The sequence below is a fragment of the Larimichthys crocea genome, chromosome VII, assembly GCF_000972845.2.
Source record: "Larimichthys crocea isolate SSNF chromosome VII, L_crocea_2.0, whole genome shotgun sequence".
NCBI lineage: Eukaryota > Metazoa > Chordata > Actinopteri > Sciaenidae > Larimichthys > Larimichthys crocea.
Window position 1 is genome coordinate 8,738,019 of NC_040017.1, and position 25,470 is coordinate 8,763,488.

Consider the following 25,470-nt stretch of genomic DNA (forward strand, 5'->3'; position numbering starts at 1 on the left):
TTTAATCACTTACTGTATCACCAGGAAAAAAGCAGCAGAGTCAAACTTCATTCATTAAAAACGTACTTATTACGACTGCAGAATGGACATCTATAAAAACATTAATTAATGACTTACTAACATTTATAACGGCAGACATAATTGCTTAGTAGAAAGTAAGAAACCCATTTAGTAATGTGATTGGCGATGGGTCAAACTTGCATCCATCACGTCTGCAGCTGTAAATGTTAATAAGTTACCAACAAATTAATTTTAGTCCAGATGTTCTGCAGCCCAGTGATCAATTGGAGCGTTGTTCATGATAGATTAAAGTGTGCGCTAAAAAGATAATGATAATGAGCAAAAAAACAAAAACAATGGTAGCTCTCACAACCTGGCAACTGTTTTGCTCTTATAAATGGTGTCTGACTGTAAATCTGTAAAGAATTTGTTAATTCAAAAATTATTAGTAAAGGTATTCATTCTATATAGATATGATATTATACCTACATATAGATACCTCAAACAGAGCTATGAGACAGAGACAAATAGAGGCTTTGTAACCTTAGCAGACATTTACCTGCTGTTCTCATTTACAACATCTATACTGGGTGTAGGGTTGTCACACAGTTTGAATGCAGCGTCACAACTCATGACTGTTTATCGATTCGTACAGATAAAGTATAACACCTTTTGCATATCTATCATATAATATCTTGCTAGTCCATCCATTTACAATATGCAAAGAGCAAACAGTCAAAGAGTGAGAGTGAACCAACGAGAATGAACGGATGGACCCGTAATCTAGCTTTAGCTGCAAAAATACGACATGAGGCATTTGACATGGTCGTCCGTTGCACAGGTCTTAAATATCTTAAATACAGATAAGCTGGATGACAGGGCAGTTTTTTTCCACTAAGTTTAAACCTGTGCAGAGTTGTTGTTGCTGTAAATCCACTCACAGCCTCTCTTGGGTGAGAGACAGAGACCCTGGCATGGATCGAAAGATCAGTTATGATGTCCTCATAAGCAATTATAGTTTCAGAGTCAGACCTCAGCCAGTCCAGTTCTTACAGAGAGGTCACTCAAGTCATGAAAGAGCAATCGAAAAACACGGCCAGCAGAGCATATGTCTGTTTTGCTGCTGGAAGCCCAGCAAAACTGGCAAATCTTGTTTTGCCAGCTCTCATGTTCAAAAAACCATCATCTCTCCCGTGCTCCCAGGCAGTTTCATCATCGTTGCTCCACATGCTCAGCAAGCTGACAGCCTCATAGCATCACATGTCCACTCCACATTTTGTACCTTGAACATTCCCTTGAGTGTTTAAATACTTACTTACACAGTTTTTCACTCAGCTCACTCAAACTGTTCACCAAAATAAATGGACTACTTTGCAAAGGGGGAAAAAAAGGATTTCAGACCGACTACCTGCTGAACAGTCTCTAGTTGCATCAGCAGTGAACCATCAGTCAGGTCCAGCTTGGAAACAAACTCAGAGATTAGACAACTAAATAACTGTTGAGGCTGCCAGGTGAATTTCTCTCTCAGATATGTGTCACACTCTGAGTTACTGTTAATCAGTGGTATAGCAGTGGACTGCATAGATATTTCTATAGAACAGTAGGGTCTCTCCTCTAATCTTTTTCATTTCCCTCATCCGCTTCTCTTCACTCCTCCCCACTGCCGAGATGGACTCTAGTTAGGAGAAAGTGGGTGTTGGTATGGAAACTGGCTTATAAACTGTTCAGGTTGCCAACGTTCTAACTCACATAGCAACCATCAGCCAGCCTTTCAAAATGTTGACGTGAAACAGCTTTGTGATTTCTGATGAACAGAAGCCAGAAAGGATTATTATTATCTTCGGTGTGTGGATATTCTGCCTGTTATGACACTGTGTGTAGATGCTGTGGAGTACAGTTGGCTATAGATTTTTACAGAAAGAGGTGACGCATCTACAAAACTCACTGGTATGGAGATGAAGCACATTCTGCACTTCACGTCTGCTTGAAAAGTTATGAGTCATCTATAAGAGCGTTCTTATAGTACACTTGTGCTTTTCAGACCCATTGATCATCTAGGAAATGTGTTTCTACAGTAGCCTAGAACATAAAAAAATGAAAAAAACTCTGGCTCTAGGAGGCCTTTCGTGTTTTTTGCATGCTTCACAGCCACCATAGTTTTCTCCTTCATGCTAGGACGGAGATGGTGTGTTGAAATCAGCAACTAAACCTCTAGATGCCACTAAATCCTTCACATCGGTCATTTAAGATTTTCATTGTAGAATCCTGTTCATTTACCAGATGAAGTCGTCAAAACAAGATTGTAAATACGAGCAAAATATGCAATGTGTGGGTTTTTAATGGTTTTATCGTGCCTGGTAGGTGCCTGTAGGCTGTTTTTTTTCCTGCATCCCATTGATAGCGTTATTGATACATTGTTTCAAAATGCTGTACCTTACAGACAAGAGTTAACAAATGCATTGCACTGTTGAACTAGGTTATCACTACAAACAGTGCAGCTCACTGTTAAGTGTGTGTGTTATTGCGTATGTCTGTGTGACTTTCCAAAGTGGGGCGTGTGATTCTCGCTTTCCTGCTGTTGTTTTACTGCTGGTGTTGTTTAAGGAAATTAGTTATGGGCAACAATAAGGTTAAGTAATATTCACACACACACACACACACACACACACGAACACACACTTTTCTCAAAGCATACACCATGTGTTGAACACTTTTGTCCAAGCCACTTTACAGCTCTGAAAGTGCATAGATTTTCAGATTTGACTCCCAGGCACGAATCACACCAGTAAGCTTGGTTTTTCTCAGCTTCTCGTATATCTATAGACTCACAGAACAAGACTGATTGAATAATAGATTAAATCAATCATGCAGCACCATACTGTATGAATGTACTGCATGTTCTGTATGAAATGTCAACATTTGAAGTAGCAAACCACCAGTTTTAAATAAGATAATTGATAAATAAATGATGTATTCATTGTTTGTTACAATTTGCCAGAGCCAATTGATTAATGATTAAATGACATTTCTGCAAATGTGCAAAGGTATCCACATATCCAAAAAGTTATACAATACAACAATTTACATCACATCTGTTTCCATTTTACCATTCATCTATACAATAATGCCTTTCCTAAGCGGCTAAGCAGTGCAGTTTTAGCTGAATTAATTAAGTCTTTACCAAACTTTCAGCAGGGCACCTTACACTCACTGATCCAATCCAACAATCTGCACCTCTTACTCCCTCTGTAAGCATGACCATTTACTACCTCTTTCCATCCTTCCCGGCTCCTCACACAGCTGAAGCGTTTCCCCAAATACACACTGCAGCAAGCTGAGCACATTTCTGAAGCGACCTCCTCAAGATGGCAACCACTATTGTTCCACAGAAGAGGATGTCAATGCCTTTGCAGATCCCTTTTCAAGCCAGGATGGACGTACAGTGAAAGAGTCACTGACGTGAAAGGCCCCCTCGAAATATTTTCACGTCATGGAGGATTGGTTTTAGAGAATTCTGCTCAGGAAACGCTGTGATATGCTCTTGATTTTAGCAGCTAATAAAATGTTAATTTATCTGGAGAGTTGCAGAAATGTATCACCTGAGAGGTTGAGCTGAATCATGAATCAGCGATCACATGAGTACAATGAACATGTGCAATTAAACCTGCGTTGAAAAATTGTCCTGCAATTAGCATTTTTAACAATACAGTTAAATACGGAGCCTGTACATTACAAATAAACATAATTATTTCTTTGCGACCTTTTGAACTCACAAGTTTTTATTATCTCTTTTCCTTTTCACGGGCTCAGCCAGATCAGCAGGAGGAAAATTAGTTGTGTGGGGGGAAGTGAAAGAGATGCTCCGGTTCGGTTGACACCTGGGTGTGTGTGTGTGAGTGCGGGGGTGCATGCATCAGGAGGCCGTTAATATAGCTCCACCATTATGTATATTAGCCCTATTCCCCTGAGTGCAGCTTCTCCATTAAGAGCTTTCAATCTCTCCACTGTGATATGGGAGTCAGGACAAACACAAACACACACAGACACACACACACACACACGCATTTCCATACATGTGCACTTTCAATTACTGTTTTTTATGGACATCATAAAACCACATTGCAGCCAACAACACATACATGTTGACATACATTTTGTTCATTAACATACACACACGCACACACACACACACACACACACACACACACACACACATAGTAGACCTGTATCCTCATCAGATTCCAGGCAACTGGATGAGTAAGCGATCACATGGTGGGTTTGTGCGTTGATTGCATTTGAGCAGCAGCAACAGCCTCTGTTTTAATCACAAACTTGGGATCAATACTCTATTAAGCTGAACGTAGCGTAAATGTGTGTGTGTGTGTGTGTGTGTGAGTGTGTCTATCTGCGTGTGTGTGTGTGTGTGTGTATGCGTGTGTGTGTGTTTTAAAAGGTAATCTAGATCACAGAGTCCACAGCAGATGAAGAGAGACAGTCTTTGAGGAGACTGTGCTTTGAACTAGCCTATTTTCAGGTGTGTGTTTGTACTTTTCTGGATGCTTATGTGTTTTCCTGAGCACATGTAAGGGCCTGCTCTGCTACTGTGTGTGTGTGTGTGTGTTCGTGTGAGATCTATCAAAGGCAGACACAGTAGCAGAACTGATATCATGAACAGTGTGTAGTGCTGATTATATCTCTGTGTACCTTGCTGCTGTTAGCCAACACTGGTCAATACAGTCTGAGGTCCTGCTGTACTGGAATAACCTTTGTAAGCCGTGTTTACAAAACACACAGCCGCAGGGTTTTCTGGGATATGACAGCATTTCATATCAGAGCACACTCACCTCATCATGACTCCATGAACTGACGATAAACCTCCGACTAGCTGTGAATTCTTTCGTTCCTCATCTTTAAAACTCCAGCTCGAATCAGCAGAAATTATAATTGTGTTTTGACAAATTTTAAAATGCTTAATGATGACACTGATAAACAATTATGATTTTGTTTGAATGGTCAAAGTTCTCAAATTCGTTGTTTATTTCAGGCAATTTCAGCCTCCAGTAAACACGACACAACAGTAGGTTTTGATTGTTTTCCAAGTAATTAACAGTTTTTTCCCAGTCAGGCCAATTTTCAGCATTTGAACCGAAGCAGCTTACTTCATTTGAATTAGAGCAGCTTTTCTGAGCCAGTTGTAACCCAACACTGTGACTGTTTTCTTGTGATAGCTTTGAATTGATTCAATACCCTTTTAAGTGATCTGCAGTCAACAGTGTTCATATCTTCTGCCACAATGCATTTAAAAAAAACATCAAAATTAATAACAGTCAAAACCACCAACGGAGTGTTGACTTGTTACAGCTGCGTGAGAGATACATTTTCCATCTGATATAATGTGACATTTCATGTGAGTGTGCATAGCTACCGGCGAGCTTGTCTTTAGTAAATGACTTTGAGGTTTGTTGTCAGATTGATGGACTACATTACAGTCCTATTCAACCTGTTGTACAGCTTCATGCTAAATGTCCCGTCACCACCAATGTCACCTCGGAGAGTCAGCTGTCAGCAGCTCACGGGACGCTTCCTGCAGCAGATTGGGACTGATATGATGAATCTGTTGGCTGATTAAATGCATAGAGCAGCAGTGGTGGAGATAAATCTTTGATGCAGTACATATGTGTGTGACTGTGTTTGTGTGAGGCTGGTTGTAAGGCCTAATTAGGTTTTATCTTTGTTTGTTGTTTTTTATCGTCATTTGTTGTGTTTTATTTTGAATTAAGTCTGGGAGAAAATCTGACTATAAAAGCAGCATTTGCAGTTTAATCATTGTTTGCATTTATATTACTTTGAAGATTTCTTGGGCATGACTTAATTTTTCTTCCCCTTTTTTTTATTATTATTATTTCACATCTTATTATGTCTAGTATATTTTCTCTCACCTAAATAGGTCCATTTATTAGCTTAGCTGCTGCTGGAGCATTCAATCACATCATACCATATCTTTAATGTTTTGAGTGAATATAGAAGAGAAAGCCTTAAAGGGATAGTTTGGGTATTTTGAAGTGGAGTTGTATGAGGTACTTATACATAGCGTGTACCCGTGTGTTACCTACATCAGACTGGCGTTTGGAGAGGCATATTCCTGGAACAGGAGCAGAGCTATGCACTGCTGTGAATAGGGGCAGCAGATAAATGTATTTTATGGGTATATGTAACAGTTGATCATTGGGGTAATACAGTGTGTGCAGGCTTATGCATAGGAATACAGAGGATCTAGGTTAGTGCCAAAGAAAAAAAGGCTGCAAGGTTAAATGGTGAAAATGTTCTTAATATAACGTACACTTGGGCCTTTTTTGTGCCACTAAAATATGTTTTTCTACTGACCCTGTCCACAGCAGTGTATAGCTCTGCTTCTGTGACTAAATGGCTTAACTGTTTTCACTGATGAAGATCATATGATTTGACTGAAAGCACCAGAAAAGCTAATAAATATCAACCAACAACAAAAAAGGTAAGAACATGACAGAAAAGATTCATATAATCTGTATATTCTTTATTGTTTGGTCACATTTAGGCAACTAAAACAATGACTTGTTTAATGAAATTAAATAATTAAGATACGATTGTTATCATGGTTAAAAGAAACACACATTGATTGCCCATAGGAGATAGGATGCAAGCGGCAGTCTCCAGATACAACGCTGATGGTAGGATTAGATGTTGATAGGATGCAAACCACAATGTCAAAAACAATCGACCTTCTCTCTTAGAGGTTTGCACCAGTAAAGCAACAGAACGGTTTTCCAACCAAGGTCATTTCCAGTGATTAAAACAAATGGTGGTCAGGGGAGCGTCCAATGTCTGGGTGAATATCAATTTAAACAGCTTTTACAGTAAGTCTCTTTTTTTGAGTGAAAATCTGCAAAATTCAAAAGCGATGAGCCAACTGTTTCCCAAGAACTGTACCTGCAGTATAGTGTTGTTTGTGTGTGTGTATCCAGCCGGTCTACATAATAAACAGAAGTCAACTGAAACATGGGGAGGGTTGAAAGAGGCAGTAAGACCCAGCGGAGGAGCAGAGAGAGAGACAGAGAGAGAGAGAGAGAGAGAGAGAGAGAGAGAGAGAGAGAGAGAGAGAGAGAGAGAGAGAGAGAGAGGGAGAGGTGGGAGGAGAGAGGAGGAGGAGGAGGAGGAGGAGGGACTGTGTTCACTCTCGGCTCTATGTGTTGCAGCTCGTAGTGTTAGCGTGCCAGTGTGTGTCTCAGCCTGCCGGCAGCGAGTGTGTGCATCGGTGCGTCGCTGTGTGTGTGAATGTGTGTGTGACTCCAGCGCTCTCTCTGCGTACGACAGGTGGAGATGACATGACTGCGCTCGAGAGGAAGAAAGGGAAGGACCTGTAAGGACTTTACACATACATACACACACACATATACACACACACACACATACACACACACACACACACATACACATAAACACACTCACCTTTTCTTCTACATTCCCTTACACACACACACCTGTAAATTCCTGCACTCCTCAGTTCAGGGAAAAGATAAGTTGTGTGTCAATGTGTGTGTGTGTGTGTGTGTGAAAATGCTTTTTTGCAGCAGCTTATCACTCAGCTGTAACAGCTGACTCCATGTGTGCACAGCGGACAACTCAAACACGCACACACACACACACACACAGGTCCTGACTGTTATTTTTGATGCCTGCAGACGCGGTCAGCAAGTGTTTCTGCGTCCTGAGGAGAGTTCAGCTCCAGCCCTGACTACCAGACAGTCCACCACATTGTCTGAACAACTCCAGGTAGGATTTACTCGTCTTCTCTTCTCTTCTCTTCTCTTCTCTTCTCTTCTCTTCTCTTCTCTCTCGTCAACACTGTTTGAAAAACAGGATGCTATATGCTTCACAACCTCTGCCCTCTTTCGCTCTTCCTTCTTCCTGTTGTTTTTTTTTCTTTTGTCCAGTGTATGTCAACTACAGATAGACTGTCATGCATACCCATCTCTTCTGGTTTTCTCTTTCATGAAATCAGTCTCAGAGCTTCCCTGTCTTTTTTCTGTTGGTCCCTTGATCTCCTTTCTTCTCCTCTCACACTCACTTCTGTCGTCTTCTCTGCCTCTTGTTATTCCCTCACCGTTCTTGTTTTTGGGATGAACTTTTGTCTGAAGGAGGTAAGTTTCAGCTCCTGTTGCTGCAGCTTTCTGTCTTTCTCTTTTGATTGAGTCGCTGGGATACCTATTACTTGCCTGGGGCTTCTGTGTGTGTGTGTGTGTGTGTGTGTGTGTGTGTGTGTGTGTGTGTGTGTGTGTGTGTGTGTGTGTGTGTTTGTGTGTGTGTGTGTGTGAGGGCTCAGATAAAAGACGGGAAGATAAAACATAACACAGCAATAAACATGAAAGGTAGGAAATTAAAGGCAGTGACAACCCCGTCTATGTTACATTCAAGTTTGTGTGTGTGCATGTGTTTTACAGTTTTTCAGTCGATTTAATTGCAGTTTGTTCTCGCAGTCCCCAGAGCACTAAGCCTCATTTTGTTTTTTGTCTTTTGTTCTTGCTTTACTTCATTTCGCTGCTTCTTTTGTGTGATTGGGGACATGCAAGCGGATACCTAAATTTCTGCTTTCTTGTATCCTCACACTTGCCATCTGCAGCATTAGTTTGAGATAGACAGAGAGAGAGTGTGTGTGTGTGTGTGTGTGTGTGTGCATGCGTTTTTATCTTTGTACACAGTGTGAATACAAGATTGTGTTTGTGCATTTGTGTTTTATGTTGCAGAGGGATTTAATGTTGCAACAAAGATAGGGGGGAAAAAAATGTTTCATTGGGTGCCAGTTTTGACATGTTCTGCTCAGACCCAATTACCTAAACAGATACACACTCACAGTAATGCAAGTGCATGTGCGTGCACACTGATTACACACAACCACCACATGCACAGATTTTGCCATTCAATACATGAAAGAGATAAACAACCTCATAAACTATATTCTCTATGAAGACATGCTCACTCATTAATTTATGCCGGTGCGTTGCTCGGCACGGATCAGATACATACATGTATATATTACAGAATATACTCTCTATGGTACTCTGTGTGCGATGTGTGTGTGCGTGTGTGTGTGTGTGTGTGTGTGTGTGTCTTTTTATTTGTGCACATCTCAACAACTGTATAACTCCATCACTTCAAATTTCAAACGTGCTCTCCCATAATTAGTCTTTTGTGTGTTTAATTGCGATGTGTTTTTTCATCCTTTATTTATACAGGCTAGAGTGTGTGTGTGTGTGTGCGTGCGTGTGATTGTGTGTGTCTACATGCTTGTGTGTGTATTTGTCGTTACAGTGCTAATGCACTTCTGAGTCAGCCCTCAGAATTACGCATTTCCACAGTCAGGTTACGTTGCTGAAAGTCTTGCCCAACTGCATTCCTCTCCTTCAGCTTTTCTTTGTTTGTAAACGGTTTATTGCATGATGGCTCATTGCGAAAGTGTCACCAGTACAGTCATCCTGTCTATCATTTGGCTGCTGGCGAATATGCGGCTTGTGTAGCGCCCCCTGCAGGAGGTGCCTTGAGGAATTTGTTTAGGTCTCGATGTGTGTTCAGAGGAGTAAATTATTTTTATATTCAGATTTACAGTTGTCTCTCCACAAAAAGGTTTTAGTGATGTCATGACTCTTATAACCTTAGTTGATTATGACAAAGCGTCTGAGTGTCCACAAATCCTCTCTTTGTGTTCTGTAATGAATCTGTGCAATTGTGTGAAACCCATGCCTTTGTGTGTGCTACCTGCATGCATGCATGTCTGTGTTCATTTGTCCATGCATGTGAGCAAATGAGGCCGTAAAAGCAGCAGGTTAATCTCTTCTCAGTCTCCAGCAGAACAGATGTGAGGATTAATTTGTGTGGGAATCGGGGGTGGTGCTTAGCGCTTGTGTATCTGTGAGAGAGAGACTGCCTAGCGCCACCAAAAATTCAAGAAAAAAAGTGTTGTGTGAATCTTACGTATATATTTCAAGCTCTGCTGATCTGGGTGTTTGTGTGTCAGTGCAAATGTATTTTTCTGTTTCATAACAGTCTATATACACTCATACTGTTTTTCAATCTGAGCCCTTTGCTGTCTGTGCAAGTTGTGAGAGGCTCAACAAGTGTGTGCACCTTTTTAAAAATCAGAAGCAACACTTGGCGACAGGTGTGTTTACTCGCCTGCGCCCATCACTCTATTTGGCTGCACAGATGTCTCTACATTTTCTTTCATTTAGCAAAGAAGGTGTGCTAAAAGTAGTGGAAAATCCTGGGCTGAATACTGGGCTGGTGGGGGGAAAAAGGCCATTTGAACATATGAATATGACAAATAATCTGCCCAGCACGTTATTATGTCAATGTGTGTGTGGGTGAGAGTGAGTTTGTCCAGAAACTCCATACAGCAGTGCCCCAGATAGATTGACCCTAATGGCAAGTGTGCTGCTGGATGGAGCAGGTTAGCCTACTAAAGTTTGTACTCTATAGGATTTATTTATTAGGGGACAGCAAGAGGGACTCTGCCCTGACCTCACTGCTGGAGGACAATGAAAAGAGAAATTTCTTATGGGAATAAAAACACAAGTGGCACATTGTGATGACTTTTGCATAGTTGCACTGTGTGTGTGTGTGTGTGTGTGTGTGTGTGTGTCTACCTGCCTTCATGTGCATGCTTGTCCAGGTAATTGAATTGTTATTGCTCATTGTTGGTCTGGAGACAGCCATAACACTTAAGGCAATAATTTTAATTTCTCACTCTCATGGTATTTCTCTAACTCTGTTTTTAATTGTAAAAACAAACCGTGCATGATTGCATTTTATCCCCTCATGTGCGTGAGCAGGTTGGTGTTCCTCACTTGCTCAAGGCTGGAACAACAGTACATGCATCTGAGCTGTCAAAGTAGCTACTGACCAATACTGGTTAAAAGTGTCTTCCATTATCCATTTATTTGAAACCATTTTGAGCTCAACCAGTCATCTCATACTGGGCAAGAATTTAGTAATGAATAATGAATGTAAGTAGATTCTTTTGGCTCCTGGCAAAGCTTATTTAAAGCCACCAAAAAGCAGTAATGGGAAGAGACCTCATCAAACACTGAGCCAAAGTCTGATGCTATAAAGCTCCAACCAATATCCCACAGTGAGACATGAAGAAATGCAACAGCTTTTTTTTCCTCCTGAAGATCTGACTTGTTCATTTCAGTCGTTTCAACGTTAAACCTTTAGTATATATTTCTTTCCTGTCTGCTTTCCTTTTATTCATAATGTGAGTGCGAGAAGTCTGATATGTAGCAGTAAGCGGCAAATACAGAGCTTGATATTCAGCACATTCAGTCAAGCACACACAGCAGTGGAGCCTGTCGACAGTGAGCATCTGACGCTTAAGTTTGACAAATGATCTCCAATGGCAGCATAAGACAGTTGACCTGTGTAGGTAGGGTACTACTGTATTGTAGGTTAAGTGGCGAAGGAGCGTAATTTCACTACACTAGATAACCAGTGTATGACATGACTTCAAAGCCTGCAGAACCAGTGTCTCTGTGTGAACACTGCAGTAATGAACTGTTAGCCCAGGGACGTTGGAAGTCAGTCACAGTTAGCAGTACTGAGAGAAACTTAATGTCACATGAACTGCTCTGGGGCATTCATTGCTTTTGCATATACCATATAATGTATATAACAGTTATTCCAGCAGACATGCCACAGCAGCAACACAGGCAGGAACACTGAACTAATGTATTAAAACATAGCTGATCACCCAAAGCTCTTTCTTTAATCACCGTTCATATGAGACACCTGTCACTGAGTCGCAGCTGTAAATGCAGAATCAAGGCCGGGAGAGTACAGTACCTTTTAAACCTAAAAAAACATTCTCTCTCTCTAGTTACCAGATATATCTCATTACTTAGATCTATAACCAAACCACACATCCTGTTGTACTAATGGCCTATGTGTCACTGTACATGACAGTGATTGCAGTTACTTTATGTACTCTAGCTGGAGCTGAAGTCTCTGGGTCTGTCTGACAATGTGCCCTGGCGTCTTTGGTCACTTCGATTCAGTTGGACACTTTAAACTCCCCAAAACACCTCAATGTGCTCACATGTAATATAGCAAACCTGCCTTGCCTTAACTGGGGTTGATAATTAGGCTGTTATAGTATTATAGACACATAACAGTCAAACGATGCATATACAGTAAATCTAAATAAAAACAGAGAAATTGTTATCATGCCGTGTCTGTATGTATACAATATACATATAGTCCTTAGTTTCTTTTATCCATAGTGTGGTGATCATATAGAGCTCCAATGCCACTCCAAGTCATTGTCACTAATGCACTTTATATCCACCAAATGTGAGCTCCTCCTCTAGGTTTTATTGCATTGATCGCCAGTGGGTTGAATTAAACTACTGGGAGTAACATCCATAATGTCCTACAATTCCCAACCTCGTTCTTCGATTACAAACATCGAGGGACTCGCTGATAACAGGTAAGGCGTGACATGCGTGAGTAGTAGCTGCAGCAGTGGAGAATGTGCAGCTCGTTGACAGCTTAAAATCGATCGCTCACTTGGTGATGGCAGCAGACAAGCTAAATTGTCGAGTGGTGTGTGTGTCAAGTGCCTTGAAGACTTGAAGTTTTTTTCTCAGTATTTTCTGCATTTGATCTGGGAAAATTAAAATGTCCAGACCATTACAGTGTAAAGGTTTGTCACAAGTAGATAAATGCACATAATAAGTATTTCTAAGAAAAGGTTTATATACATATTTGTGTATATTTCTCTTTTTAAATTCAGGGTCAATCAGTAATACTACAGAAGTTAGGAGACATCAGCTCTCTGCATGTGTGGCTAAAGTTTCTCGGATCTGTTTAGTTGGATCTACTTTCTTGGAGTTTGTTGCATGTTTAGCTGAAGAAGTGAAAGTACTTGAGGACTGTGATTGATATAATAGTATATTTTACATTATATTGCTAATACTGATGCATCATTATGTTAGTAGCCTTTTACTGTTGTAGCTGACCGAGGTGAGGCATGAGATGATTAATGGGAGAGGAAAGAAGGTTTTGCTAATCTTTGCTTCTTTGTGAAATGGTGTATAGTTTTTCCTCTTTGTGCCTCACGCAGCTATTTAGATTAAATAGTTTAGACTCATAGACATTTAAAAAAATGACAAGAACATTTTTTGCAAGATCAAAAAGGAACAATGGTTTAATCTCTGATAATACCGTGTCTTGTGCTTTTTTTTATTTAAAATCTTTAAAGTAACTAGTAGCAGTTACAGCCTATATTTACCAATGAAATGTAGTGGAGTAAAAGTACAAAGTACTTTATGGTATGCTGGGCTAAAATATAGCTTGTTTGTTTATTTGATCCTTCCCCTGCTGTGGTGGCATGTCTCTTGTTGCAGGGCTCACTGTGCGTGAATGATGCAAATCCAAACACAGGGCAGAGAGTGTTTTACATTACAGAGGCATTATGTCCTGTTGGGTTCAAAGCGATGAACAGTAACGTACACAAGCAGAGACCACTGGGCTTCGCCTGCCATGACACTTTGAATCACATATTCTGATAGATGACCACCGACACAAGGGCACCTTCATTTCCCAGCAACCCTATGAGAGTGCTGTGTATATATATATGTGTGTGTGTGCATTTGTCAGGGTTAGTCTTTTCTTCTTGATAAATGGAGTGTATTATTCAGCGCTGCTGAATTTTATCTCAAGTGGATCCCTGCAGGGTATTGAGCAAGCTCTTTCTCTTTCTTGTGTGTGTGTGTGTGTGTGTGTGTGTGTGTGTGTGTGTGTGTGTGTGTGTGTGCATGCATGCACTATACAGTCCAATTACACACCTATCTGCAGGTTTACAGTATTGTTTAATATTATCTGGTATGCAAACCTCCTGCTGATTTGCTAAACTTCAAAGAGTAAGGCATTTGGATGCTCTCCATTCACTCAGACAGCTCACTAATAATTATGACATAATCACTGTCTGTTGGCTGAGTTAATATAATTAAAAACGAGGCAAGAGGGCACAACAACTTACAGCCACTGCAGACACACACTGAGAAACAGCACATAATGTTGCAGTGGATTGTTTTTGTTTTTCCTTCAATTTGGACTTTCACTGCAGTCCGTTTCTACTTTTGGCTGGTTTCAAACCCGTGATCATGAACTTTTGTGTTTGCTCAATAACATGACCAAACTGAAGATTGTGAAATGAGGATTTTTGCTTTCCACTTCTGGTAGAGAACCTCTTTTGTTTGCATATAAATGTTAGCTCCCTGCTTTTTTACACATAAAGTATATGAGTAATCAGTAATTATTTATTTATTTATTAGTTATTTTGTAACGTCCATGAGTAGCTCATGCTTCCATGGGCATAACTAGTTTACCAATGATTCTATCTATGGCATAATCCATAGGGGGAGGGCATACAAACCTTGTTTCTACTACATGATGTGACTTGCCACTTCTTGAAACTCCCATTGTAACTAGGCAATACAATGAAGCTTGATAAAGCAACTACATGTCACATTTCTTAATTCTTCAGTAGCTTAATTTGAATTTGATAAACATTTCCAGAACGGATGACTTTGCACACAAAGACCAATGAACGTCTAAAAAGTGTTCATTCAGTGTGGTATTAGAAGCTGTTCTGGGCGCCTAAGTGAAGGACAGATGATCTATTCATCTGTTGTACAGCCTGACTTCACAGTAAAGGCATCTGCTTCAAGGTAATTCAACTGTTGCTATGCCTGAGCACAATGAGAAAAATGAAATTGTGAGGCTGCTTTGTCAGCCTGGAAGGCAAATTCACCGCTTCGAGCAAAACAGAAGATAGAAACAGCTGATGACTCATCCTTCACCTCATGTAGGCAGAAGTTTTTTTCTGCAACTATTTCTTAAAGCGATACACCACCTAAAATTTGTTTCTGTTTCCTGTGCATCAATCTCTGTAAGCTTGAAATAGTTATAAAAAGTTTAGTTCCTTTCTCTGAGAACAGCTGTTGTGAGCTTCACAGCTACGTGGCCATACTGTATACATTTAAACCAGGTGTATAGTTTTATCCTTTTGACCCTTGTTTGCTCATTTAAATACTCAATCTCAACTTTTTTAGTCAAAACTGTTTTCTGTCTTCCCACACATTCTGCAGTGATCACCGTGGTAACAGTAAAAGTAGTTCAGATCAAGACATGTTTTAGTCATTAAAAAAATAGGTAGAGGAAAACTGGAGATGACTTACTGATAAGTCCTTTCATTACGTTTGAGAGTAGCCACTTCAGACTATTATGAATTATTTTGAAGAGAGATGTAGTGTTGCTGATGCATTGCACTGATGCATTATAGCATAAAATAGTATGCACACCATGGACTCTATTTTCTCTACTTTCTATTTTTTTCTCTATAATGAGAATGTCACTGACAATACATAGTTCAGAAAAAGAACATAATAAACATATCTAACTCCTCCTCTGTGTCTCCGCCTTCATTCCCACTGCCTTTGCCATAGAAAAACAACATTTGTTTACTCCAATTTAAAAAAAAGAAAGAAAAGAAAGTTGGAACATTTCTTCGCTGTTTTCTAAGCCAACGTATATTCTAAATGTAAAACTTAAGGTGGGTGGCCTGCCCACACTCCTTTTACAAAAAGAGTAGATGGTTTTTTCTTCATCACTGCAGTAGCTCACGGACAGCGAGGCCAAGTTAGATAAGGACATGAGTGCAGAGGCAGTAGAGAGAGGCAGCATGAGTAATAGACAGTTTGTCAACTGCGAAAAACAGCAACATTTAGGATAGATAGATAGATAGATAGATAGATAGATAGATAGATAGATAGATAGATAGATAGATAGATAGATAGATAGATAGATAGATAGATAGATAGATAGATTCCCAACCTTGGTGAAAGAGGTGCACTTTTTTATTCACTCTTCATTTCACTTTTAATATCTCAGTGTGTTTTGGCGGGGTTGTTTGTGTGTTTTACTGCTATTCTTTTTCTGTCCCATTCAATTTGCGGTGCTTCCTTTGTGGTAATAGAGCATTACTGAATGGAGACTTGAATAGAGGGGAGAATAAAAGGCCCGAGAAGAAAGAAAAGAGCCGAGGAAGTGGGTGAAAGAACGGCAAGGGAAGAGGCGTCAGTATGTGATTTCCCAGAGGGATTGAACTAAAAGAGAGGGGCGTGGCCCTTTCTCTCCAACTCGCTCACACTCGGTTTGTGTATGCCCATGCAGGCAAAGGTGTGTGTGTGTGTGTGTGGTTAGGTCCATCTACATAATGTATCCTTGCACTGTTGCCACTTTGTAGTGCTGACCTTCATGCATCTCTCACATGCTCCAGTTTTCCCATTTGACAGAAATTTCAATGACCAGCCACTCCAAGTGTGTGTGTGTGTGTGTATGTCCATGTCCATGTGAGGGTATTAATGTGGGTGCAAACATGTGTGTGACAAGCACATGCATCTCTTGATTGTAGGTGTGTTTTTATCACTTCATAGTCACCTTTTTAGATATTGGTTGACTGACTCTCTTACTGATCCAATTCACACCAATAATGGACATTGATCTTCTTCCATGTCCCCCACGCAGACGCATACACCTACACGTTCATGCACTCAAACTTCTTCGTAAAATTATCCATAGGCACAGAGGTCAGCATCCCTCAGGCTTATGTACCTTTTACTCTAAAAGCTCAGCCACATCAAGAGGGATACATTGAAACATGTGAGTGGCTTTTAGATATCCCTGTGGAGAGAGAGAGACAGTTAACTGCAAGAGAAATATGAGCTTTGGGATCTTTATGGACAGTCAATGTCAAAATGAGCTGTATGCGGCACATCAAACTGTCCAAACACTGTCAAGATACCTCACCTATAAAACTAATCTGTCTATTATTTCATGCAAGAACGCCTTATTAGTAATAAAATAATAAAATGTAGGTTTTGGAATATCACATGACTGAAGTGTCTCTGGTTTATTGAAACCTAATGTCATTCTCCCTTCTCTCGACTGTGCTGTCTAATAAAACCAAATTGCACCACAAATATCATCAAAAAATTTGGTTCCTGTATGGAGCCTTTATTAATTCTTAGTCGCAGCATCACCAGCACTTTCAGACTAGTCCCAGTGGATTGTTTTCTAGAGACACAAGTAGAGAGTCCTCATCCTAAATGTGAAACACGGAATGCCTCCATTAATGCAGAATACAGCTTGAATATCAGTCACATACTCACTCTGTCTGGTGTCAGCTCTTCTCTTGGAGTCGTCCGAGTTATTTTCTCTGGCAGTTTGTCTGCTTGAGATCCTCATCACAGTGACAACGGTAATTCTTGGGTGCTTGACATATAATTTGGACTCTAGACCATTTTTGCAGTATGGGAGACACTTTTAACGGGAAAAAAAAGATCCCTAGGGTCACCTGTGACAGATACAAGCAAGCTCCTGCCAGCCACATTTTGGTCCAGTCCAACAGAATTCTGGTCCTCTATGTTTGAAGTTTATTCAGATATTTCATGTCGGATAGCTGGACCGTGTCGTTTTCGTGGACTTTTTGGTGTTCCTTCAGAGGATGTTACCCTGACAAACCCTTTTGGCAAGGTGTCTCATGCTTTTGAACTGGAAGAGTGACCACCCCTTCTCATTTGGCAGGTGGATTTATGAGGACATGCATTTTCTCAAAATAGAAAAAAAGACCCCTCTGGGATCTATCACAAAAATTGATGCAGTGTGGCAGCCTTTTATTTCTTATGTGGAACATTTCACTCTGCCCATTGAAAGAGGGTTTGCTTTGGACATGCACATTACTTTTTAACATTTTTTTTTTGTGTGTGTTTTTGTGAAAAACTCAATAAAGGTACACTGACTTAAAATTAAAACACTTTTATATCTGAAACTCTATATACAGACTTGAAGAAACTCGATAACTTAGCAACATTCAGGCCAAATAATGCTTAATGTAATAAATGCCTATTTTTACAGAAATGTCCAGATATAAATATCATATTTGGGTCATTATGGTACAATGACTGCTGATGTTCTGCCCAGACTTTCTAGAAGTACAACTAGAAAATTGCACCATTTAACCGTTCTCTAACTTTTTGCAGATGACACGTCACTCTCCAATGCACTCGTGTTGCTAAAGTATGATTCGTTTGATATTGTGGGTTGGGTTGTTTGTCATAGTCATCAGGCCAAATGTCAGGGAGGAAACGGAGACCTTCCTCTGTGTTACAGCTCAGCACACGCTCTGGCAGTTTGTCAGATTTTGAATGGGAGGTAGAGCTGCGAGCCGACAAATGCATTGAGGCATTACCATCGGCATTTGAGCTGCTTGAAGGTGTCTCTAAAGACGAGCTTGAACAGCACCAGCGTCATTATTTTGTGTTTTGATAAGAAGTCAGTGCCTCAGGGTGTAGCTGCATGTTGATGCAGTTATGATGGTTGTATCAGTGATAACACAAAGATTTATATGGTTGAAAGAGTTATGAAATTGAGGCACAATGTTTCTTTGATAAATATATCATGAAATCGCACACAGCTCCAGGCTGAGGTTTGCTTGTTGTTGTTGCTCTGAGTCAAAATAAATGAACCAGACAGACATTCAAAATCTAAAATATAATACATTTGTGAAGTTTACCTGCTGTGATGTGTCCTTTTAATCACATCATTTATTGTGCAGCTGTGAAAACACATTCTTTGTTCACGTGAGTTAAAGCTATGTTAGTTATGTAAGATGTAGCTTTTGTTTTCATTGCACCTGCTTTATTAAAGTGCCCGAAGAAGATTTTGATTCCTCACTTCTTTTGTTTAGGTTCATTTTTGAAAATCAATCTTAAATTGCATTCCTGCTAGATTTAGAAAATAATTTAAAAACAGTGAAATGCTTTTGTCTGGGAAAAAGCTTCTTTTTGCACTTTAATAACGTTGACAGGTGTAGTGAGAAAAAATATTGTTCAAAGTCTAATTAAGGTGACTCGTATTTACAAAATATCAAAATAAATTGAACATTTAATCAAAAAGTACTTTCATTTTGAAGTAAATAAATTAAATTACAAACACTGCTGCATATTATGAATGCTAATTGGTAGACCTTGCCAAACCATCCTAGCGTCGTAGCACTTACGCAAGTTTTCAAAGAAACAGGGGACAGCTAACAGATTAGCAAAGAACCAAAATAATTTGGTGAGTTAAAAGCAGCAGTTTCAGACACCATAACAGCAAATCCAGACAAACTACATTAATAAAGACAAATAGTGGCCTCTGGTTGAAACTAACCAAGGGTAAATGGTGATTTATTCAACTTCAAAAAAATCCTTTCACAGAGTTTATTTTGTCTAGCCTCTGTCGACCCGCAGTTGGCCCTGATGTAGACATGAACGCCTTTGATCCTGACTGGCACTGAAGTTTTTCATGTCTCTGCCAACTGCTCGTCTATGATGCAACTTGGCAGCTCATGGACCAAAAAAACCAAACTAGTGGCATCTCCATATTAAACTGTCATGTTTGATTCTCTCTCTCACAGCTTTTGTTTTACTTCTATTCATTGTCTTTCTCTCTCACACTGCCTAGTCTTTATATCTCCATTTTTTAAGCTTGCAGACGTATCAAATGCAATTCTTGACAACTAGATACTCTTGAACTTCTCATAATTGCAATCTGTCCTGTGACATGTCATGTTTCGGGGGCTAGACTACAATCCACATTGAAGTATGTAACTGCCGAACCACTCGACAGGCGTGTAGAACAGTGTGTGTCATTCATCGCTGCAATCAAGCAGAAAATGTCAGGGTGATGGTGACGCTCTGTCCATCTCTTTGCTTTGTGTCCTTTCTCTTATGTTAGGGGCCTTGTGGGCCTCTCTTGATCAGTCTTTTCTCTCTTGATGTTTAAACAATACTCAATGTCTTCACACTGAAATAATCAATATTTCAGGTAGTTTCAGTGAAATGTGAATTCAACAGGAGCCAAACTGAAAATAATCACCCTGTTTTTTACACAACATGTAGAAGATAATCAAAGGTGCCACTGTGAGGGAGACTAAATATCCTAAAACCTTGCTAATGTGTTCCAGCTTTGGCTAATCCTTTTTGACCCAGTAGAGGAAAACAGCAGAATAAATGAAATGCCTTCTGAGGGCTGTGATATCAAACGAAAAATAAATTACAGAACTGAATCCTGATGGGCTGCTAACAAAGGATCATACAATACATGTTATTTCCAGATCTAAAACCCATTAAGGAGAACGATTAAAAACTAAAGACAATGACTAAAAAGAAAAAAAAAAGTAACCAACAATCATGTAAAATCATAATCTTCATCAGTTATTCATTGTCAAAATAATTAAATTAACTCCTACACCGGCTTCACCTCAGTTCAGCGATACACATACATCTGGTTTGTTTGTTTCTTTGTCAGTTCTGAGTGCATTCATGCTCGACGAACATAATGCTATCACACAGAAATCTTCACGCACACTATAATCCCCTTGTGGAATAATTGTAAGTGTGTTCTGTATTTGCATGCTGCTCTTTTTATAGCTGCACCACAGGTGGGAAGTATACAGGAGCATACAGTATTCTGTGAACATCCAGACATTAATATCAGCAGTGAGATTTGAGCACAAGCAACATTTTCATGATAAATTTCCGTTGTCCATTAAGTCTAAAATGATAATTAAGGTACTAGACCTTCCTGGATTCCAGCTTTTATCCTCTTTACATCTAATTAGCATTATATTACTCTTTTTGGCAATAGGTCTGATGTTGAGGCTGGCACCATATAGCGAGCATATGCTGAGCACCATCACTGCAGAAGGAGAATGATACTAAATCCCCTTCATACAAAACATGATTAATTACAAGATCACATGACCTGTTACAATTGTTTTACAGCATAAACAAGTTCCACAAGAGTGGAGGTAACGCTCCACCTCGCTTTACTTCATTCAGTGAGATAGTGTACAACAACAAACAACATTTGTTAGGTTATGACCCTGCAGTTGTATTAATTTCACCTGTTTTTATATTTTATGTGAGATTATTAGCACTGAGACTGTCAGGTATGATGGATTCAAAAGCCAGTAAATCAGTTGCTAAGGTGTGCAATATGTTTTTGACGGGCATATTTAAGATCCAGCAGCAGTAATGTGATCAGTTCTGCATGCCTTACAGTCATATAGCTTTTTTTACTGCTTCTAACACCTCATTACCATTCTCTAAGTGCATCACCAGTAAACCTCCTGCTATTCACATCATTAAATACGTTTTAATAAGGCTTCTGCTGTCAGTGTTGAATGGTAAAGTGTTTTTACTGTTCATAATTCTGACCTTTCTTTAAAATAAATTGAAACATATAATAATTTTCCATCTTCCTGGTAAGAGAATCAGCCCTCATTTATTGAAGTGAAGTAGAAGACTGAATATTGTCTTGATGTATTGAAGACCACTGTAGAATAAAATGCCAGCATGTGTAATTTTGCCACGCAAAATCAATTTCGGATCAATATCACAGTATTTGCAGAGTCTGTTGAAAATTATGTTTAAAGTTCATGTAATGTCTGCTGACTGTGACGCAAAAAACAGACAAAATAATGAAAACTCAATTTAGAGCTTGTCAGCAGCTTTAAAAAAAAGAGAGCACACAGTCAGCACCCTGACAGATAAAACAATGAAGCATTTCAAACTGAACAGCGGTGTATTATCCTCCTCCAGTGATTTTATGATGCAGCAAACTCAATACTTGCTCAAGTCGTTTTCAGTTTTTCACATTTTTAGTGCGACAACCTCAATTTGTAGTCCTCAATTTGTATGTATATTACCTTGCATCAAACACACTTTAATTTATAAACACCTAAATTTTGTCATCAAATGTTCGTCGACGGCACAGTAGCTCTTTTTTGTTTATGTGATTAAAACCAACATTACTTTATTGGGTATTTATTTATATTTGTTTTGCTATTTTTAAGATTATTTTTTGGGCCTTTAATGATAGGACAGCTGAAGATAGACAGGAGTGTGAGTGACACGCAGTAAATGGCCGTCCGATGCGGGATTCGAACCAGGTCCAGCTGCAGCAAGGACTGTAGCCTCCACACACGGGGCGGCCGCTTAGCCCACTACGCTACCGACCGCCCCCATTTGTTTTGCTATTAACCCCTACATTTCTTACACAAATATGTATTTGAGGGGAAAGGGACAATTATACAAATGATTTCTCCCAGCAAGATTGTCTGAACTTCAACTTAAGAGAGAGAAGAAGCTGATGTTTGTGTTAAATCAACAGTTGAAACATTTTTCTGCTGCATTGCTTCATGTCTCTTCATGTCTCTTCATGTCTCTTCGTGTCTCTGCCCAAGTGTCACAAATCAGCCATGTCTCCTAGAAATTATAGCCACATACTCTTAATTTGTTTTCCTAATTACATTTTGTTGTGAAACTAAATTGCTGCTTTTATTATGCCCCCTGACAACATATTCTCTAGTGTAGGAAGTGCTACATTCATGTACTGTGCACAAGTCATAACAAAGTAGTCTGAATTGATGGTGGGCGAACAAAGCGCAGGACTTTGATGGTTTTGAAAAAAAGCTTAGATCTTGCAGTCAGTTATCTCCCATGTTAGGCAGGATGTTACTCTGAAGTGTTAAGCCGGGTTAATGAATTAAACCAGCCAGTTAACCAAAGGTCACTGAACCTTTCCATGATCGACAATCTGCGTGGTTTCTTTCACAATTCTTTCCTGTTTCTCTGGTTCCTCTTTCACTTCCTCCATCTCAGTTTGTTTCTGTCCATCTATTTCTCCATCTGCTGCCCTGCGTCCATCTGTGTCTTTGTGTCCTTCTCCCAGCATGCACTTACAGTATGCATCCCTCGGGCTTTTATAGTCAATTATCTGCTTCTTCCAAAGAGCTAATCTTAATGTTTGCTTTGGCATTGATCAGCCAATAGCAGACAGGAGGCCATTGATTAAACCACCAATTGTATTGCTCCCTTGAGAAAAGGGGCTCGAGAACAGTAGCAAGTCACATAAAATGGACATGCATCTAGGAAGACAGGCAGACAGATAGAAAGACAGGCTGGCAGCTGCATACATAGATCATAATAAAAATGCAAGGCACAGACAAAGCAAACACAAATGTCCTGTAATATAATAATCAAGATCACATTATGTCATTTTATCATGATATTTTGTTATGGAGCCTTATTACTATGCTGACAAAATCACATTTATGCCTCGGATCAAATACATTTAAAGCTGCTGGCACCTGTGCTGAGCACACACGTGTGCAAACCCACGGTCTTGCAGACACAAACAAACACACACACAGGAAGACGCACACACACAGAGAAGGCAGCATGCTAAACAGCAGGCCTGTTTCATTAAATCAGATGGGAATGAGATGACATGTTATCTATTCTAACCACACTCTGTGGCTCTGAAATCTTTTATCAAGACAATATACCTAACACCCAGTACACTTCCGGTGTGTGTGTATGTATGACAGTTATTAAATGGGCTTTGTCTTGTTCTGCTTCTCAGGAAATGAACCTGACATTACTCATCTATCAGGACCGCTATCTCTCCCCTATTCTTGCCTTTAGCTCCTCTCGCTGTCTCTCCTTCTGTCCACCGGGTTTCTTTCTCAATTGTTTATATTTTCTTTTTTGACTTCTTCCTTCTGTCTTAATTTATTTTTGCCTGATATGCCTCATTTTCCCTCTTCCTCTTACCCCAGCTTTCTCTGCATATGTTCCATCTTTTTCTCAGCCCCCCCACTTTCTCCTCATTGTTTTCATATCTCTCCTCCTTCCATCTGTCTTATTTCCTCTCCCCTCACTGCGTATGTCTCTCTCTCCTTTTCCATGGATCTCTAAATCTTCTCCTCTCCATCATTCTCTCTGGATCCATCCTTTTTCTCTTACTTATCTTCTAAACAACACAGTTCCTCAGCACCGCCGTTCATCTTGTGTGCATTCAAATGCATTGAACCCTGTGATAAAAATGAATGCACTGCTAGTTTCTCAATCCCTGTTTTTCTCAAAGCTTGCTCATAGCAGCTTGAACGTGTTCCACGTTGTTTGATTTTGTTCATCTGGCGAGTTCCACATTAACACCAGAGTCAGAAAGCTGCTTCGGTGACCGTTTCAACCTCAAGTTCAAGCCTGAATGACGTTGCATAATTGCCTCTCACAACGACTATTGTATTCTGCTTCCTTCCACCTCCAGTTTCTGTTTTCAATGAGAGCCAACATCAGGCAGCTAATGACAAAAGCATTAACAGCACATAGGACAGGTGCAAAATGTTTTTATGGCCCTCAAAAATTCAGACAACCCAGGCTATATTCACCTGTCAATGTCAAGACAACATTTGCCTGGAACCAGTCCATGCAGCTTTGTTTGCTTCATACAGTTTAATGGTCGATTTTAATCATAATGGTGCAACAGCTGTTTTATCAACTGTTATCAGTGGTGGAAATGGGCTGGAACGTACCACAGTGCCGCTGGGGGAATTAAAGTTGTGATGGAACAATGTTCCAGCTGTTATTTTGAATATATAGGGAGTGGTTTTATGAGAGAAAACTGCCTGCGAAGATATTTACACTGTTTGCATACAAAGATATATTTCTGGAGCTTTTGAGTTATATGCTCAATTTCTAAATTAGCACTCAGTATGAATGGTGTTTTCTGTTATTTTATGAGGTAGGAATCAGAATCAGGCTTTATTCACCAAGTGCATGTGTACCGTTTGTTTTGCCAGGCCATATAGTGTGAGCAATGATACACATGTTCCCAGACTGGTCCAGTGCCACCAGCAGATCAAATAAATACACAGTGCAGCTATTCATAGTTTGCAAATGTATTTGCATTTTGTGCAAAATATGGTGACACATTGCTCTCTGATTTGCTTATATAAAATCTATTTTAGCCCTTTGCACACATTAGCATATAAGCCTTGGAGGTTGACTTCTCTTTTTGTTTTTTAGAATCAGCTTATAAACTCAGATATCACAACTACAGCTAGACCGATAAATACCAACAAAGCAATATATTACAGATATCAGTGTGTTGCAGATGTATCGTATCAGTGTATATGTTGGCAAGAAATTACAGTACAGAAATACATAATTACATTGCAATGTTGTTTAGAAACAGTGTTTCTGTGGTACATACTGTAGTTTTCATACCAAAGAGCACTGACAAGTTGATTATTAAACTATAAAATGTACAGTGTAGTATTTATATTGGTCACAGTTTAACATAAACATTTTTATCCATGTTAAAAACTATTGTTTTTTATGCAAAAAATGTAGTGTATGTATTGGACTGTTTAATCGAAAGTTATTTACCACGCATGTTACGCCTAGTTATGCACTATATTTTTTTCATTTATATTTGTGGCGGCCAAATATTAAAAAGAGCAGAGACCATATGTGTAAAAGTAATGTT

At 39.6% G+C, this 25,470-nt stretch overlaps 1 protein-coding gene across 2 annotated transcripts in view; it reads left to right on the forward strand.

The window, feature by feature from the left end:
- Positions 1 to 25,470, forward strand: part of pde2a (phosphodiesterase 2A) — a 140,057-nt gene that overhangs the window by 36,767 nt on the left and 77,820 nt on the right. Inside the window, exons 1-2 of one of the 2 annotated variants that reach the window (XM_019254744.2) lie at positions 7,198 to 7,396; positions 7,719 to 7,809. In XM_019254744.2, the coding sequence (XP_019110289.1) occupies positions 7,362 to 7,396; positions 7,719 to 7,809 (126 nt within the window). In that variant the 5' untranslated portion in view covers positions 7,198 to 7,361. Of the gene's footprint in view, positions 1 to 7,197; positions 7,397 to 7,718; positions 7,810 to 25,470 lie in introns of those variants that run through there. The other variant, XM_027280165.1, reaches the window with a different exon arrangement.